This window comes from Falco naumanni, chromosome 7 (assembly GCF_017639655.2).
Source record: "Falco naumanni isolate bFalNau1 chromosome 7, bFalNau1.pat, whole genome shotgun sequence".
NCBI classification, from domain to species: domain Eukaryota; kingdom Metazoa; phylum Chordata; class Aves; order Falconiformes; family Falconidae; genus Falco; species Falco naumanni.
In genome coordinates, this window is record NC_054060.1 from 63,691,044 (window position 1) to 63,710,268 (window position 19,225).

The following is a 19,225-nucleotide window of genomic DNA, read 5'->3' on the forward strand; positions in this document are numbered from 1 at the left end:
CCATCTCCATGCCCGGTTCTCTGAAGGGGCTTAACAATATACACCCTCCCAGCAGCAAACCAGACAGCCAAAAGCCTGAGCAGAGCCTAAAGAAGCCTCTGAGACTAATGTAACACCCACTACAGAGAGTCCTGGCCAGGTCAACACCCACCTTACCTTAATTCTGAACCCAGCTTTTAACATGGTCTCAGGATGCAGAGGAAGCATTCGAGTGCCTTGGCTTTTCTGACGCTGGGCAAAACACAAATAGTAGCAGGGATTGGTCATGGCAGGTTTTCTCGGACAGATGCCTGCCTCCGATTCTTCTTCTTCTCTGATGTCTTTCCGCACACAAACACGTCCCAAACATGAAAGCTGCAGTCGATGGAGACATCCGGACATATCCAGACTCTACTAACAATCAGTGTCTCGGGCAGACAGTCAATCCAAACAAGTTCTCCATTTGTCTAGCTCTTGCCTGGCTGCACTTCTGTACATTTGTAAGTGTTTACACTGAACTAGCTTCTGCCATTTCTGTCTCTGGTTGCTGGAATTAAACTCCCAGCACTGTCAAGTCTACTCGGGTGCACGCCTCCCCGGGACACACGAGTGCAAGGAGAAGTTCTCTCCGAAGACCACAGTGCCAAGAAGAAAGCTGGAAACATCCACTGGACATGTTATCTCTGTGCACGAGACACCAGTTCACTGAACTACAGCCCAGTGACTCTAAGTGAGCGCAACACAAGCCAGCAAGACCAGGAGACAGAAGGAATGTGAGTGTGGGATGTGGTCTACAGGCAGGAACAACGTGGAGCGATGCCTTCGCATTGGACAGGCATGGACCTGGAAGCCCTGGCAGCGGCGGCACAGGGTGATGAGGGGTCACAGTGCTCGATGGCTCCATTAGAGCGGTAAGATCATGGAGAAAGGACTGTTTCCCTTACTCCATTCTGGGGTGAGATCTTTAGTGCGTGAAAACAGCGTGCCAGAGGAAAGCATGCCAGCCATCTGGGCTTCTTACTCCGCAACAGCCGGGCTCTCTTAGGCTGCCTCTATCAAGTGTCTGCTTTACAGCTCCTTTCACTTGCACTGTGTGGTCTCCAGCATGTGGGGCTGGTTACAGGGCAGTCAATCAGAGATAGCCAAAGGAGGAAGATACTTGTACACGATTAAAGAGAATGAAAACGGCCCCTTCAACTAGCCTGAATTCCTGCCAAAATCAACAAGAGCCATTTGGTCTCCAAGGGGGACCTTTATCACCCAAAGCCAGCGGGACTGAGAATGGGATTTTCTTGTGGCACAGGAAGACAGAAGATCCATGGGGATATGTTTTTCATATCTCCATGGAATTAATCTGAAAAAAAGCCAGAGAAGCATATGTCCACTCAATGAAGACCAGCAGTGACAACCTCACTTGAGTTTCAGCTGCTGCTGGGACACAGGACATGCTGAGCTGTGGAAATGGGACCTGCTGGCAGCTAGGAGGCATTTCTTAAGTGCATATGCTCTACTGGCTGGCTGATTGCAAGGACCACACGGGAGTATTTAATGCTTATTTTCATGTCTGGAAGCCTGTGATAGAGACACATTGTGAAGCCTGAAGATCTAAGTCCAGCAGAGCAAATGACTGCTGCAGCTCTAGCCACTGAGTGATACCTAGCATCCTGGTACAGAGAAAGAGAAAGGAGGTGCAGAGGTTTTGCAGCCATCTGTAGCCTAACCAAAGTGTTAAGCAGCCCCCCTGCTTCCTAGTGGGGGGAGCACAGAGACAAGGTGAGAAACAGGGAGACTGCCTGCAGGGTGGGGAAGAAAAAGCCATGACTGGGGATGCAAAGGTTGGGGATGAACAGGCGGAGGCTGAGACCTGTGTGGGGCATTTCCTTGTTTGTGCTGAACCTGGAGACCCCATGGTCACCCCCATACCACATGTGCCCAAGGCTCCCTTGGTGCTGGTATGTGGATAAGGGCAAACAAGGAGCGGTGTGGCCTGGGGCCACAGCAGAGCCATGCAGAGCAGGAAAATGACAGCAATCAAAACTCCCCAGATCTGCGCTGGGTTCCAGGATGCTGACAACCTCGTCTGTGATTGTGAGGAATTTGGCTCCAGCCAGCCTTACCCCTGGCTGAGGAGGAGCTGAATTGAGGGAGGATAACGAGATGCAAACAGCTCTTGGGAACATGTGTGGGAGCAAGCGGGGCAGCCTCTGGGCAGAGCTAGAAGGCACCAACACCACACTTCTTGCACAAAACCTGCCGCCTTGGACATCTCCACTCTCCTCAGGGGTCAAAATCTCCTGGACCATGGGGTCCAAAAGCAAGTGAACGAGCAGGCAGGCAGTGACAAAAGGGGGCAGGCAGGCAGCAGAGAGGCGAGCAGCCCCCTGCCCGCGTTGTGTTGGACATGGGCACCTTGCCCTGCACCAGACTCGGCCAGCACCAGCTGCCAGAGCCACTGTGCCTGCGAGGCTGCCTCCCCCCAGCCAGGAGGCCCTCAGCACAGCCTCTCCGCCACAACACGGCATGGGGCCGCAGTGCAAGGGGCCGTGCCCATCACAGAGCACCCCGAGCAAAGCGGCCGAGGAATCCCCGTCTCCTGCTGGATCAGTCTGTGCAGCTCCCAAGCACAGCAGAAACGGAGCTGGACGCCCGTGCCCCTGGAACGGACCCCGGGTGCACTCCTGCCAATTGTTTGATGTAGTGTTATTTCCAGAGACCCTGCCAAGCCCGTGTCGGGCCCAGAGCAAGCCCGTAACTCTATAGGGCCGAGTCTGCAGCCTCCTCCACTGCTCTAGGACTGCACCTCCTAAAACCACGGCTCTCTTTTACCACTTTTCCCTGCAAGTGGGGCTAGCACGCCGGGAGCCACCGGCCGCACTGGGGTTTCACAGGGGCAGCCTAGGCAGAAAGCGCTGAGCCTGCACCCAGCACCAAAGCAGGATGCTGCTTGTCGGTGCATGGGCTGCAGCAGGGCTGCATGACCTGTCCACAGGGGCTTTGGGCAAAGGAGAGTCACACAGCAGGGGGGCGGCTGCTCCGCTCCATGTCTCCTCAGCCACACTTTGGCTTGCCGAGTGTGCGGGCCATCCCTCACGCCATGCTGGGCAGTGGCGGTACTCACCTGGCCGGGGCGGGCAGGCCAGGCAGTGGTCTGCACCCCAGAAGAGCCCCACGCTGCCGCAGCAGTCCTCCAGCTTGGTCAGCCCTGGCAGGGGGTTGGTGCACTGTGGAGAGAGGAGCAGAGGATGAGGCTTCTGTGGCATGGGGAGGGGATGCATGGCCGGCACTGCGGCCAGCTGGCACGGCTGTGGCAGAGCCAGCACTGGGGATGATGGTTTGGGGTCAGAGGCTGGCATGGCCCCCTTGGCACAGCTCCTCACTGGGATGTGGTGGGACCAGAGACGCAGATTAAGACAGTAAACAGTTGTGCAGACAGAAAAACATGAGGCTCCCTCGACTGCACCCCTCGGAGGGGGAAGGGGACATCAAACAGAGCAGGAGATGAACCAGAGATGATATCACCCAGCAAAGCCCTGGGATCAGCCCCGCGGCTGGCTGATTAGCCAGCAAAATGGGTGCACCACTCCAGCCCGGCGGGGAGCTTGCGGTCAGGCACTTTCCTCTGCTTAATGAGTCTCTCTTTCCCGGCCCCCTCGCCCCCCCCGCCAAGGCCCTCTGGATTACAGGCTTCCCCATTAGAGCGGAGCTGCTGCAGCCCACAGGCCGGAGCTGGCCCCAGTCCAGGCGCGCGTGGCCGCCTGCCCAGCGCTCACATACCGATCGGCTCGGCGGCGGCTGAGCGGGGAGAGGCAAGTGCTCCCCGCCGGGCTCCTCGCTTTCCCGGGCACGGCATCACCCCAGCTGTGTGAGGTGCAAGCACACCAAGGGTACCCCCTGCCACCCACCTCGCCCCTACCAAAGCATCTCCCACAGCCTGTCTGGGCATCCACGAGCATCTCCGTGCATCATCATCCCTTCCCAGGGTCAAAGGATGCTGTCTCCCCACATAGAAGCGGGGCTTTTCCAGCCCCAGGGGTTGATCTCATTTATTTTTGCACTAGGGAATAGCTGAGAACTTATCCCGCTAGAAACGGCTTGGATGGGAGTGACTGAAGGACGGGATGGGAACCGGGATCAGCCCCCCAGAAAGGGCTGGGGAGCGGTGGGGAGGGGACTCGGTCCCAGGCTGCCCAGCCAGGGGTTCTCGCTCAGCACAAGCTGCTCCAAGGGAGCTCACAGGTGTTCCAGTGGGTGCCAAAAGCCTCCAATGCTTTTCCAGTGACGCAAGAGAAACATATGGGGAAAGACAAAATAAGAAATTACGATGACTGTGGGACAGGAGTGAGAAAGCCCCTCACGTGCGTTTGCTTCCCAAGCCCCAACCGAGCTGCCCAGGAAGGCGTCGTTCCATGGAAATCAGACTTTCATTTATCGTCTGAGAGGGAAAGGAATTTTCCTATGTTTTATACGCTTCCTACAATAATCGCAGAGCGTGGCTGTAAATGTTGCTATAAATAGGGCACCCTTTTCAAATGAGACTGTGTGTGAAAGCCATCAAGTCTGAGCTGCGCTGCCCCAGGGCACAGCCTGGTCAGGGCAAGGCAGCAAGGTCTCCCTGTTGGGCCAAAAAAAGGGATTTTTCCCCCAAGTACTAATACACTGCTGCCTGTGCCCACGGCACCTGGGTGATGTCCATGCCCGTGGCACCTGGGTGATGCCCATGCCCATGGCACTTGGGTGATGCCCATGGCACCTGGGTGATGCCCATGCCCATGCTGATGCTGAACAGCTTCACACAATGAAAGGCCACACTCCCTGGCCCATAAGCCACTGCATCTGTACCCCAGAAGAAGAAAGGTATCTACACACAGGTGACCCCTTACCTGCCCATGGAGAGCCTCCCGAAAGCACCTCCCCAGCAACCCTGGGGCTCGCTGCTGCTGCTGGCCACCCTCTGTGGCGATGCTGTTGCCATTCCCATTGGCATAGGTGTACCAGGGCACGGCGGCCAGCTGAGGCACCAGGACCGCCTCCACGCTGTTCTCCTCCGACACCTCTGCATCACCCCGCACCCTGGCCACCTGGTGAATCTGCACGGTGGCTTCTGGAGGGTGGTTGATATGGACATTCACCAGGGAAGGGTTTAGGGAAGCTGAAAGATTAATTTACACCACAGTTGTGACAATCTGGCAGCAATTTGGCACCCGAGGAGCATTGTTGTCATCCACAAAGTCACAAGGGAGGAGGGGTAGACTAACTCCACGAGCAAATCTAGAGGAAAACTGCATCTAAGGGAAAATACTTAGTCCAGAACCAGGACAAACCCATCAAAAACTTTCCCCAGCAACCTGAGCCCTTCAGAAACCAGAGGAACCACTTTTCTAACCACCTGGCCTGAAAAGGCAAGCATAAGGACGTAGTGGCCTCCTCGGGTCTCTTAATGAAGATCTGAGGAGCACCCAAGCAGGAGGAAAATGTGGGGTCGGGAGCTGCCGGCCACGCTCACCCAGCTGGTTGGACAAGGGCAGGGTGTAGGTGGAGTGCTTCATGGAGCTGCTGGCCGGGGTCTTGGGGGCTCTCCCTCCTTGCTTCTTTTCCAGAGAGGGAGCCGGCAGGTGGCAAAACTTCCCTGTGGAGTTGGAGGGGCACCAGCACTCGTCCCGGCCCACGCAGCGCCCACCGTTCAGGCAGGGGATCTGGCAGAAGTCTGCAAGGCAAAGAGAGGTCTGCTTAGCAGAGAAGCTGAGACGCTGGCTCTAGCCAAAGGGGCGGCCGTGGGAGCCCAGGCACCTGGATCTGGGCCAGCAGTAGCCCCGTGGCCCAAGGACCAGGCCCAGCACTGGGCTACGGTCAGCACTTGCAGCCTGGAGGCAGCCTGAGGTCCCTGCTGTGCACCACCATTTTCCCCAAGCTCCGCTCAGGACCGGAGTCATGGGTTGAAGATGATGAGCCCTCCCGTGGGCTCTGGGGCCACAGCCAGCCTGGGGGTCCCAGGCCCTGCAGGGCAGCCCCCCAGGGCCAAGGTGGTGTTGCTGGCACAGCAGGATCCCTCAGAGTGGGGCGGGAGCTATGGCAGCTGCATGTGGCTGAGTCAGCACAATTCCTTCTCTTCTGCATCGCCCCCTCCCCGCTTGGCAGGGTTTGTACTCCCAGCCCAGAAGGGAACTCAGCGGGGATGGGAGAGGCAGAAGGAGAGAACGGGCAGAGAGCCACGTCCTCAGAGCCTGTCTCCTGGCCAGCCTTGGCCCTGCCAGCAGCTCAAGTGGGAGAAGTGTGGAGTGGGACAAAAGAACCAGGAGCGATTCATCTGCCCAGGCTCCGAAAAAGCATCCACAGATGAAACCAAAGTCACGTCTTTTCTGGCCTCATCAGATGCTTGGAGCAACCCAGAGCGTCTCTCAGTGTAAGCAACAGTTGGGCAAGGCACGGGATTCCCTGACAGATCATCCTGACTCATTTCAGTGTGAGATGAGACGCTGTTGCTGCACATCCCTGGATGGCTTGTTAGGTTCATACCAGGGGATGAGCTCCCACTCTGCTCCAAGTTCATTTGCTCAAGCCCAGCAACCAGTTTTGGGGGCAGGAGATGCATCTTTGGACTGGGATCTAGGCAGAAATTCCCATGAACCCTCCATCAGTCGGTGTCCACAATAGCCAGACTTTGCACTCTCTCAGCATTAGAAGAATTTGAGAGTTACAGAGGCTTTCAGAGGACAAGTCCCACCAGGTCCTTCAGGCTGCTCCCACCAACCGGCTCCAAGAGGATGTGCCCAACCCAAAGCTCGGTATCCCAGTGACCTGATGAGCAATCCCAGAAGCTCTGAAAGGAGAGCAGAGGTTTCAGCAGCCCTGTTTATAAGAACAGCGTGCAACCTGCAGCCAGCTCTCCTGGCTGCCACGTGAGTGAAAGGAGAGAACAGGAGGAAATTAGGTGATGAAAGTCAGCCCCAAGACTGGATGCCAATGAAAGCAGTGAGCTGGCTCTGAGAAGGAGGGGGTGGTGAGGCTTGGCCGCAGGCCTGACTCAAACACACGCGTCCCCTCTACCTGGGGTGGGATGGAAACAGAAGTTGCTTGCCCAGGAAAGAGCAATGAGGCACGGTCTGTCTTCCTCCCCCAGAGGCAGAGATGGAGTAAGCCCCAAAGACCCCAGGAGATGTCTTCCAAGTCACTGAGAGAGGCCCTCTCCTCCCATCCCTACAGGAGCCCAAGCCATCAGTCTGTAAAGGCAGGAAAGGCAGAAGGAGGAGAGTGAGGGAGCAGGCGGGAAGGTGGGCTGGGGGCCTCAGGGTGCTCACAGATGCGGAAGCCGGACTTGGGATCGTGGTCGTGCCCCCCTTGGCTGTAGAGAGTGGTGGTGTCTCCTTTCTCGCAGCTGTTGTAGCAGCGTCCGCTCCGGCACGTCTGTTTGCAGATGGTGGGTGTGAAGACAATTTTTATCTTCCTAATCTTCTCTGTCAGGTTGGCCCCTATGAAAAAACAAGGATAGTGCAAAGTGGAAACAGCATCTCCAGGCCAGGGGGCCAGTAATTCACAGGTCAAGCTCTGAAGCATTCCCAGAGCAAGGAGGGGTCCGTGTCCCTCCCCGGGGTAGTGCCTCTCCTTGCCCCTTGCTTGCTCCAGCCTGTCCTCTGCACCAGCATTGGTAAAGGTTTGTCAACACATGAAAAACAGCAAGCAGCGTGCTCTGCCTGCCCAGTCGGAGTGGCATAACTCGCTGTGAACACACACTAACTCCAGTATAAAGGGCGTTTTTCTGCTTTAGACAATATTTCTTCTCCAGCCACATCAGTAGCCGGGAGACTGGCTGCCCTTAAACCACTGGAAGGCTTTCCACAAGAACGGACACGCTGGTATTCATCAAAGAGGACATCAGGGCTTGAGAAAACCAGTGTCTCCCTACAAGCACCCCTTGACCTCCTACAGTTACCTGCAGTCTCCTGCTGGTCCCCCACCACCCTCACATTAGATACGGGGGGGAAATCACACTCAGAGCTCTTGGGGGCTTGTGGAAAATGGACAACAGGTAGAACTATTGTGTAACCATGAACCAGCTGGCTCGACACCAAAGCCTTCCAGCCCGGTCCACCAAGACAGCCCCCTTGCTGTGCTCAGCCTCTCTTCTCCTCATTTCAACCCCCACTTTGAGATTACAGCTTCAGTCAGGCTCACAGCCCTACTCATAAGGGCTGAGATGCCACATGGTGCCTCCTTGGGGACTCGCAGCTTCAGGGGGAGCCAAGCTGCAGAAGACAACTTGCATCTGTCCTAGCTGGGGAGGCACTGAGGATCAGCAACTGCACGTCCCAGCAGCCTGGCCTGATCCCCGCTCATGTCAGAAGGCGCCAAGGGAGCAGCCAAAGGGAACAACTAGACACTGGTTGCACAATCTGACCTCGAGGGCTGCTCAGACCGAGGAGGAAGCTGGGAAACACTGTCCCTACAGATTGAGGCAATCCTCCTTCAGGGCAGCATGCTGGGGTGATGTTCAACACCTCTGGGAGGCATCTGCCACATCCCTCTAGATCCTCTCCCCTGCTGCCAGCATTTTGCTCCACTGATCTGTCCTCCTTCAGTAGGGTCTCTTTCTTCACTAACCCCAGCAATGCCCACTCTGACCCACCCTTTCCATCCCACCCAGTGGCACAGTCCTGGGAGTCCAGGGTTTTTCGAAGATCCCCAGTCACATCATTGCCCTTTGCCATGGCACCCCAAGAAGAAGCCCCAAAACAGCCCTGGAGGTCTTACCCCTTGCAGACAAGGTATGCTCCTGAGAAACCATGTGTGGCCCAGAGCTGCTCTGCTCATGTCCATTCCCGCCGGGAAGTGCATTAGAGGTGAGCTGGCCATTGCTGGCTGGGTAGCGCCGGACAGTCCGTGACAGCCCTGTGTGCTGGGGGGAGACAGGAGAGCCAATTCTGCTCTGAGTCCTGTGGAAGAGAAAAAAAGAACTGATACTCCTCACGAGTAACTGTGCTGACCCACAGTGCCTGTCCACCAGGATACCCTGCATCAACCTTCGCTGCCTGAGCCACCACCTGGACACAGCCCTCTGCCCGCCTGAGCAGGGTCCCACTCCTCACCTGCTTACGGTCATCACAATGGCACCATATCACTCTAAGGACCATGCCCCATGCCCTGAACCTGGCAGAGCATAGTACTCACCAAGATACCCTCCCTGTACTGACACATCAGGCTGCCCCACCACAGGGACACTCGGGCTGCCTTGAAGAACCTCCACCTGCCCATCACGCTCAAGGGCTGCTCCTTGCCCCACCACATCCCTTCTCCAGCAAACACAAGCAGCTCCAAATACACTTGTTCTTGCGGTGGGATCTTTCTCAGGGCCTGCCTTCCCGGTCCCAAATGAACACTGAAGAACCAGTGAGGCACTCAGAAGAGAAGTCAGGCCAAGCAAATAAACAAAACTTGGCCCATGAGAGTCACAAATGAGAGAATGACGAAGAACTCAGCCCTGTAAGCGCAGAGTACAATTTTCTGCAGTAACTGCTTTTATGGCTTTTGGTGTTTTCTGGGGAAAACAGCTCACAGGATCACACTTCTTACACTCTTTTATAAAGCCATGTAGACTGCTAGGCAGAGCTCTTTGAATCAAACCATCAGAAGAGCACATTGTGCTCCATTGCACTTGCTCCCATTCCCTTTCACTGACTGGCAGCACTAAACCTCCAAGAAGATGCTTTGCGCTTACCAGCAAATGTCTTCCTCACTCAAGGAAAAAGGCTTTACTACACCATGGGCCAAAATAGGTTGGCTGCCTGTACACCCCTTGAGTTTCTTTGAAAGTCCCAGCCTTGGATGCCTCTGAAACCAAACTACACCAACAGGTCTTCTGCATACCCTATCCAACACTTCCACCTCTGACGGAATGGCTGGGGCAAAGAGGCTAGCCCTGTCCCACCAAAGTGCCCAGAGAGGTCCATCCCATTTTATGGTTTTTATAATCTTCCCTGTCACAGTGGGCACAGCGGAGGTGTTACAGTGTCTACAGGGAACACAGATTTCTAAACCCAACAGGACTGGATGATCCAACGAGAGTTGGCTACAGCAGCTCTGGCTCACTGACATTCCTGGCTTGGATAGCTTGGAATAACAGTAAAATTTGGGGAGATGGAAAGGGATCTAATGCTGTGCCGGTATTCAAAGAGGTCAAGCACAACACACAAGGTAGCTGTAAGCCAGTGAGCCCAAAATCAGCTCTGAACAACGGAATGGAAAAGATGACACACGGGTCAATTAATTGGGAACTAAAGGAAAGGCACACAGAAGTGAGGTCTAGTCAGTGGGGTCTATGGAGAACCACTTGTCAAAGGAGTCCGTTTTCGTAATTCAATAGAATTACATACATGCATGCACACCGGCAGGCTGAGAGACATGCTATTCCGATAAAAAAATAAACAGGGCAGTACGATGTCAATCAGGCACATGTGAAATGAATAACAAACTGGCTGTGTGACAGAACACAAGAAGCAGTTGTCACCGGGGAGGGAGTTAGATGGGTTCCAGGGTGATCCGTACAAGGCCTGGCAAGATTCAAGGATTTCATCTGGAAATAAATATTTTCATTTTGAAATAAACATACAAACGACGTTGATAATGTGTGCGGCTGACACAAAAATTTGCAATGTGGTGTATCGTGATGAGAACAGAGCAATCGCACAGAGAAGTTTGGATCACTGCGGAGGGCAAATCCATCCAAGCAATATGGGATTTTAATAGAGCCAAATGCAGAATTGCACTTCAAGGAAGAAGGAATGCAGGCAGCAGCTGCAGATAGAAGGAGGCAATCCTGGCAAACAGCAATTCTGAAACGATTTTGGGGGGTAATGACAAGCAATTAAATATGAACTGTCAATTCAATGCCCTGATATAAGGGTAGTGAAACACTGCAGGAACAGGGAGGTATTTTTGCCTCCCTACACATCCTCATCTCAGCAGGGTGTATATATGCTAAAATATCGCATCTAGTGCTGATCTGAAGTAAGTATGTCACATCTTCTAAGGGTTGTTGAAAAACTGGAGAGGATATGGGAAAAAACATGACAAAAGTAATTTGAGGGTTGGTGAAAATGCCTTTCTGCAAGAAACCTAAAGTATTCCATCTCTTCAATTTAGCAAAAAGAAGATGAAGAGGTGCTCTGATTACAGGGCACAGGTTTCTCCACAGGAACAAAATGCTGGGTGTAAAGAGCCTTGTAATCTAACCAAGAAAGGCAAGTCATATAACAACAACATCTGCAAACCAAAGCCAAATGATTCCCTACTAGAATTCACACCCACATGCAGCACTGTAGCTGTTTTCCTTCTGCAAAAAACACCCCAGCAGTGGATTCCCCAGCTCCCCATATCATTGCTTCAGGAGAGGAAAGCATGCTGCTGGGAGATGAGACATCACTGGAACAGGGCAAATATGACTAGATAAAGATGCATAATCTGTGCTGTCCTGAAGGCGATTTTAGGTTATGTATTGATCTATTGATCATTTCTGGCCTTGAGCTGTAGGAATCCAAGAAGGAACAGTTTTATCTCAGAGACAGAGGTCCCCGGTCTGGACATGCATTACCTAATTGTTTCTAATGAAGGAAAACCCTGAAAATGAGGGCTGAGCTGCTGGGAGGGGGCACAAGCGGGAGTCCTGAGAAGCAGCAGCACAGGTAACCCCTGCTGCTGGGCAGACACCCAGCTTGGCAGGCTGGAGGTTCGTATGCTGTTTGGAGTCTGGTCATTGAGGGATGGAGACTGAGCAAGTGGGATTGGCCAAAGAGCACAGATGCCTGCTGATAAAAGTGTTTGTTGTCTTGTTAAAATCAAGCTCTAAACTGAGACGAGGGCAAGCAAACGTTGCTTGTTTTTTCAGTAATCTGCAAAGCTAACCAGAATAATTGCAGAAAAGTGAACTTTGTTTCAGTCCTACCTCAGTCCCTGCCAGCCTCTTTCAGAAGGTCTCCTGAGATTCTGCAGGAGTACCACCTACCTCTGATGGCCATGGGGGTCAGGCATGACCTGCCCACACATTTCTGAGCTACTAGTTCAGCCCTGCTGCCAGTGAAGGAACTTCTGGTGCCTGTTGCCTACTGCTTTGTTGCCTGGTGTGCTACTGCTGGTTTTGTTAGTGACAAAGGAAAAGCCGTGTGGAGCTCTAGGGAGGCTAGGTGAGAGCTATGAAACCCTGGAAGCTCAGGCACATTTGTTCTTTGATGTCTGCTGACAGACCCCAACGTGGCTGGGGTTCCAAGGCCTTTTACTGCATAGATGGAAGCACCCCAAGGGAAAAAAGTGAGAGTTCCCCAGTCCAGCAATGCTCACTGTCCTAGTGCTGGTCACTTGAGGGCAACTTCAGCCCCGAGTTCTGAAGAGTCACTGGGTGGAAGTGACTGGTGGCATAAGACAGGGAAATAGCAGCTCTTGTGCTTGAAAGTACATCGTATCTATCCTTGAGGATGGCAGCATGCTACGTGCAAGTATCAGGGCTCGGCTGGATGCTACCCATTGCCTGCCTGAAGGAATTCCACCCTTTGGCTTTAGGGACAACTCCTGTCATTCCCAGGATCATCAGATTTTGTTTCAAAAAAACCCAACATATAAACAGCTTTAAATAATACAATCATTAGCATTTCAGTTTATGGATTATGTGTGCTTGCTATAAGGGGCAGTGCCAACTTCCCAAAGGAAAAATGGAGGAAGAACATTACTCCATAGCTTGCAACACTTGAGGAAAAGCCATCCTACTGGGATCCTGTTGGCAAAGCTTTCTAGTGTGTGTCACAGCAGGGGGAAGCAGATTTGCTTTGAATTAATTTGTTTATTTGGTTCTATTCTAGGCGGATGAGCTCTGGGATTTGTGGACTGTGTTGAGTAACACCATCCAACCCCGGGCCACAGAAATCAATGGCAAAAGGCATCTTTCCATCTCAGTTTGTCAGTCCCAATCCATCTCCAAGTCACGCCAAGCAGCTGGCTTATGGTCAGGGAATGCAAACCAGAGCTTTTCCTCTCCAAACCTTCACAGTCAGTCCACGCCGGGCATATGGGGACTGGCTTGCTTGAAGGGTCTTGGGAAACGAACCTGAGCTCACCACATCAGTACAGACCTGGCCAGAAGGCATTAGCAATCCCATACCATTTGGTGGATCTTTATATTTGTCTGGAGCTTGTCCAGTTCCCAGGGATCCGCATTAGCACAAGTTCTCTGACTGGTGTGGCTGTCCTAGGGGTAACAGCGAGGATGGGAAACAGATGGGGCAGCTCCAAACCAGCAGAGTGGGGAGCTTGTGCTACCACTCTCCATGCCTCCACCTGCTCGGGGAGGAGGCAGAGGAGGTTGACACCTCAAGCACTATGTTCTGAGACACTTAATAGTCCCAGGGCTTCACATTCATTCAGTCTTACAGCCTCCCTCAGCATGGTATTACTCACTTCCACTCTTCCAGCCAGGCACATGGCCAGCACAGATCTCTGCAAAGAGGCAGTGGTCTCTTCCTTTACGGGCGACCGCCTGCCAAGCAGCTGGTTTCCCTGCTCTTCATCTGTCAGAGCTGCTGACAGCTTTCTCCGTGTCAGGCACAGCCTGTGGGGCAGAAACAGTGTGCAGACTCCTAGGACACCTCTCCTTCTGAGCTGTCCTGGGGCACCCACCTCTGTGGTGTCCAGCTAACAGCAGCAGTGGTCCAGGGGAAAACACAGGTCAAGGAGGGAAGGCAGAGGGAGCAGTGATCTCCTTCCAGGTGCTTGAATGTGTGTGCTCCTGCCGATCTCTAGCGGGCTGACAGCTGAAAGGTCACTGGCTGAGAGACCTCAGTCACCAGCATGTGGAAAGTTTCACTCCTGTAGGTATTAGGCATTAATTAAAATTTAAAAAGATTTGGGCTGGAAGGCAGCTGTGCAAGCAGGCTGACCCACACCTGCAGCCGTTCAAAACTACTCAATAAAGCACTTGTAGCTGCTCTCTTCTGAGATGCAGGTCAAGGACCTGGACTTCCCATAAGCTCCTGAGGACACATGACAGAAGTTAGGAGAACTGAGGGAGACCTGGCTCCTTACATTCTAGTGCTACACATTCCTGCAGGATCCAAATAACACCTGTATGACATCCAGCAAGGGATCTGCACACCTGCCACTGCACCTTTGTCTGTGTATAAAGGCTCTGTTTTAAATAGGTTTTGTTATCAGTTGCACTCTGCACTGCATTTGCTTTAGGGACAGCAGGCTAGAGGAAACACAGAATCACGGAACGGTCAGAATCGGAAGGGACTTCTGGAGATCATCTAGTCTAACCCGCTGCTAAAGCAGGTGCACCCAGAGCAGGCTGCACAGAGTCACATCCAGGTGGGTTTTGAACATCTCCAGAGGAGACCCCACAGCCTCTCTGGGCAGCCTGGCCCAGGGCTTGGTCACCCTCAAAGCAAGGACGTTTTCCTCATATTCAGGTGGAGCCACCTGTGCTGCAGTTTGTGCCCGTTGCCCCTTGTCCTGTCACTGGGCACCGCTGAGTTACAAAAATGTTGTATTCCCCCAGATGAACTTGCAAGATGCCTGTTCCCTGCCCAGAGGAGATGAGAGGTATCTCTCACCCCACTGAGGACAGCAAGCAGAAGACCGAGCTAGCAGGCTCCTGGCAACCACACAGGTCAACATGAGGACCGCTGTTTTCTGAATCATCCATTTTTTTAAAAAAGCCTGCCATTTCAAGACTAAGTACACAGAATCACAATAACAAAGTCACTGAGACCACAGGCTCCGGAAGACAATACAGTTTTTTTAACCCACTGTATATGGAAAGCATTTTTCAAACCTCTGAACTCTTTTGGTGACCGTGGTTCTCTGGGTAAGCAAAAACCACAGGGAATCCAGGTGGGTACACAGCTGTGGCTTCTCTTAGTGACCTGAGGCCAGCCGTCCTCCCTGGGACTGGAGGCAAAGGTGGCAAAGTCTTCAAAGCACTTCCCTCTCCCCAGCAGCAACACCTCAGTCTTTCCTGGATTTAGTTTCTATCGGCTGCTCCGCATCCAACTGTTGACTTTGGCCAGATCGCTCGTGAGCTGGGAAATGGTGTTTTTTCCGCGTTTGCGTAAAGGAAACGCAGAGCCAAGTGCCACAGGGGTATTACTGGTTTTTCATCCAGCCTGCCTCGCCCTCTCCCCAGCCAAAGCCTGACTGACCATGGCGGGGTGGACGGCCCGAGGCGCTGCGGAGAACGTGAATCCTGGACGGGGCAGTCAGCGGGGAGGGGTGCTAACCCCAGACAAGGCAAGGACTGGCCAGATGGGGATTGGAAAGTCACCCTCCCAGCTGGAAACAAACCCACACCTTGCTAAGCACCAGGGAGAGATGTCAGGGACCATACAGCAATTCCCAGGAGGGCAACAACGGAGTGGGGCAGCGCTAGCCGAAGCAAAGCTGCAGATAAGCAGACCTCAGAGAAGAAACCATCTTCCCAGGGTCCAGAAATGCCCATCCCAGGGCCGGAGCTTAGCAAGCTCCATCTCTCCAGACACAACCAGCCTGCTGCCTGGGATGCAGCTGCTGCCTCTAACCACCCAGCGAGGCAGCATGTGCCCGCGGGGCTGGGACCAGGGTCCCCCGGAGGCGAACCGCTGTGGCACTGGCAAGCCCACCCCAGCTCCTCCAGCCCGCAGCCTGCACACACGGCTCCAAGGCGAGAGGGCTCAGCCAGGACGGGGGCTGAGTCATGCTCAGCCCCTGAGAACCTGCCAGGACAACAGGCGAGTTCTCCTCTGGTTTTAAAATGTCGAACAATATACTCGGTGTCTGTCTTGTCCATCCGCCTGTCCCTTTGGCTAGACGCCCTCCCTGCTTGGGGCCACAGGGACCAAAATCAGTGATTCACTTCCCCCTTTGTAATGCTCGGCAGTTGCTGATTTTCCACTAAAGCATCGCAGAAGAATGGGCAGCCTCAACACCAGCGTCTGTGTCTACAGGGGGAGAGAGAAGCAGCCAGCCTTGGAAAGCAGCAAATTGACCACAGACCAGAAACTTCCCATTTCTTGGACTCCAAACAGGTTCCCCAGCAGGCAGATGGGATTCATGGCTCAGCCTGCGGGCCCCAGAGCACAGGAGAGGCATTGCTTAGAGACCACTCAAGTTTATTATCAATTAGCTCACAAACATGCTGACAAGGAAGACAGCTCTGTTAGGACTCAGGGAGGAGCGGGGAAACCACACCATACAAGACACCTGACTTCAAGCCCACCCACATTATGTCCATAAATCCTGGCTCAGTTTATTATCCCCAGGAGCAGCAGAGAGAGCTCTGAAACCTGCCCGCTTCAGGCTTCCCACCATCTCTCCTGCGGCTGCCTTCAGCCCCGGTACCCCCCATACAAGTGAGGGAGACACCGGCATCCGATGCCCCCTGTTCCCCAGGGTTTGGTGGAAGGCAAAGGAAGGTCTCCTGCCCAGGAGAAGCCGCCACCAGCCTCGCCCAGGCAGGAGACCTTCCTGGCTGAGCCACGCAGGACCTGTGTACCATGAAGGCCACAGCAATGACCATCCAGGCACCTTCGTGCCCGATTCGCAGTTACCTGCAACCAGATCTCATACCAGATGGGACACCAGACACAGGCATATGGACCCTCACGGGGACATGCAAGCCAGTGGCAACCCTACTGCTTACCACAACAGATCTCAGTTGCCAAGGTGTCCCCTGGAATGTTCACCTGACACCTTGTAGTGCCACAGGCACAACTCACACACAGTCAGGTCATCAGGCAAGCGGGGAGTCATGGAAATCCTCCGTCCCCTAGGATGCCTCCAGAGCTCCTGTGGACAGACATGCCAACGACAACACCCTTTGCCTTGGGCACAAAGAGCACTGTTAAAGCGGGGCTTGCACAGGCAGGAACACACGTCAGACTCCCTGCCCCACATGCACACTCAATGCTGCTGGCACGAGCCCAGGAGCCATGTCATTCCAGCAGCTGGATGCCACCACTATCCCTCACCATGGCTAGCAAGGGGCTCCCCCAGAGCCCACATGGCTCTCGTTCTGGGCTGTCTCTTGTGCCACCTTGCAGTGGCAACACCAGTTCCCTGCTCTGATTGATATATGTGCCAGTAGCTGGCTGATATCTCTCTGGATCTCTCACTACAAATCGCAGCAACAGATGTGCAAGTCTGTGAGACAGTGAAGTCACCAGGTGTCTGTCCCATGCCACCGAGTTCAGTCTCTCCACCACCGTCACCCTGGCATCTTCCTTCCTCTGGCCCCCAGAGCAGTGCCAGTGCTCTAGGGCCACCCGAGCCAGCTCCCAGCCCACCATGTAGTGCATGAGAACACAGAGGGAGAAGGAGATGGGTTGTGAATTCTATTTTTATCTGCTCAGGAGTTGCCAGACACCACATAAGTGAACCTCTCTAAGCACACAGACAGCTAACAGGTTCTTTTTAACCAGTCTCTGGGGGTCTAATTTTCTCCTTAGCCAAAGTGGCTGCTCACACATCTCCACACTGCTCTCTGCTGACATTAAATGCCCTTCCCCTGCCACACGTGCCACACATGCCACCCACCACTTTGTGAGTGCTCTTCTTTGCTCTCATGTATTAGGGAGTGAGCAACTGACTCCCTGGAAGAAGTCCAGCTCTCCAAGCATGGGAACAGCATCTGCCTGGCCCAGCGAGGCTGCAGGAACATGCCCTGAGCAAGGGCACGGCACCAGGCTGTCACTAGGAGCGGCAGATCGCACCCCTGGTTGGATCCATCAGACCTTAGCGCTGACCCATAAAATCACCAGAACTGTGATTTCCAAATACCAAGCATGATGAAGAGCTGTTTGCAATCTGCCCGTCTCCGGAGCTGAAGCGCGGGCCAATGCCTCCCAGAAAAATCAAAATGCAGCCTGCAACCTCTCTTGAGTTTCAAGTGGAGCCAGCAGAGGAACCAGGCCAGGCTACTTGATTACAAATGCCACGTCTGGGCCAAACCTTGCACACTCCATAGACTAAAGCAGGGAGGGAGGCCAGGCGAGCTACCACCCCTCTGGCAGAACCACCCAGGCTGGCCCGCGGCGTGTGCGGTGAGTGGCAGGCGAGACGGGCGGCTGTGCAGCCCTGCTCTCCTCAGCTCAGCCGCACGCTCCTTCGGGCTGAAACAGCGAGAAAGCTGCTCCAGTTGGCTCCCCTGCCTGCCTGCAGCAGCTGGTGTTCGGCACCGTGATCAACAGGCACGGCACTGCTGCCAGAGGCAGTCACGTAGCCGCTCTCACACCTTGGTGAGAAGAGACCCATCCAGGATTGTCCTAACAACTGCCATCAGATGAAGGTCTCCATCAGTGGCACCATCTTACTGCAGGCATCACCCCACGGCCACAGCTTTTGCACCATTACAAAACTGGGCGTAAGATGCTGGCACAGTTGGAGAGTTGAGTTGTCTGCTGTGCAACGTGACCACCCCACAGAGGATTCAGCCACCAGCACTGGCCACAGCAATGTCCTCGCTGCCCCTCTGCTCCTCCCTGTGCTCTCCAGCACAGTGAGCAGCAGGGTCCTGCCTGGCAAGGGAGGGAGCTGTGTTTAGAGCAGAGGCATGCAAGAGGAGAGGGCAACAAATCAACCTGCCCTTGTGCCCACAAGCACACTGAGGTCTCCGGCCCAAAGGGCCCTCTGTCTCCACAAGACACAACAGCTGCGAGCTGAGGACCAGGCTCCATCTAATGAAACCTGCTGCAGAGACATCAGCCAGAGAAAAGCCGCCCGCCAGCTGCGGGGAGGTCACTCGCCTCCCCCCTACAGCAGGGAGCAAACAAGCACTTGAGTTTCATTTCCATCTTGTCGACTAGAAACACTCACCCCCTCCACTGGGCTGCCAGCTTCAAAGCCCTAAGAAACACTTTATCCTATTCATCCTCATGCCCACACGTACCCCGGGGAGCGAGGGGAGCCAGCTGCCTGCCCCCTGCGTTACACGGGACATGGAGAGGGCAGGCAAAGCCTCTCATCGCAGGCGCGTGAGGGGGGCGAAGAGCTGGTGGCTGCACACACACACAGAGGGCATGAGAGCAACAGGGTGGAGAAGAGATGTGTGTAGTCCTCTCATCTGGAGAAGAGGAGGTTTTCCACCTGCAGCAGGAGGTGCTGGGAAGCCTCCCACTCACCCTGGGAACGCTGCGGATCTGAGACATATTTTAAGCTAAAACAGTGGTTGGACACCCATCAGGACACCCTGGCCTTCGGATCTATTAGCTCAATGTAGTTAGGTCCCCTCACATCTCTC

The 19,225-nt window shown here is 54.2% G+C and overlaps 1 protein-coding gene across 1 annotated transcript in view; it reads right to left on the reverse strand.

The window, feature by feature from the left end:
• The window catches only part of LTBP2 (latent transforming growth factor beta binding protein 2), a 73,869-nt gene that overhangs the window by 31,161 nt on the left and 23,483 nt on the right, over nucleotides 1-19,225 (reverse strand). Inside the window, 5 exon segments of the mRNA XM_040601794.1 lie at nucleotides 3,098-3,200; nucleotides 4,860-5,128; nucleotides 5,483-5,683; nucleotides 7,275-7,445; nucleotides 8,725-8,906. Coding sequence (XP_040457728.1) covers nucleotides 3,098-3,200; nucleotides 4,860-5,128; nucleotides 5,483-5,683; nucleotides 7,275-7,445; nucleotides 8,725-8,906 — 926 coding nt within the window.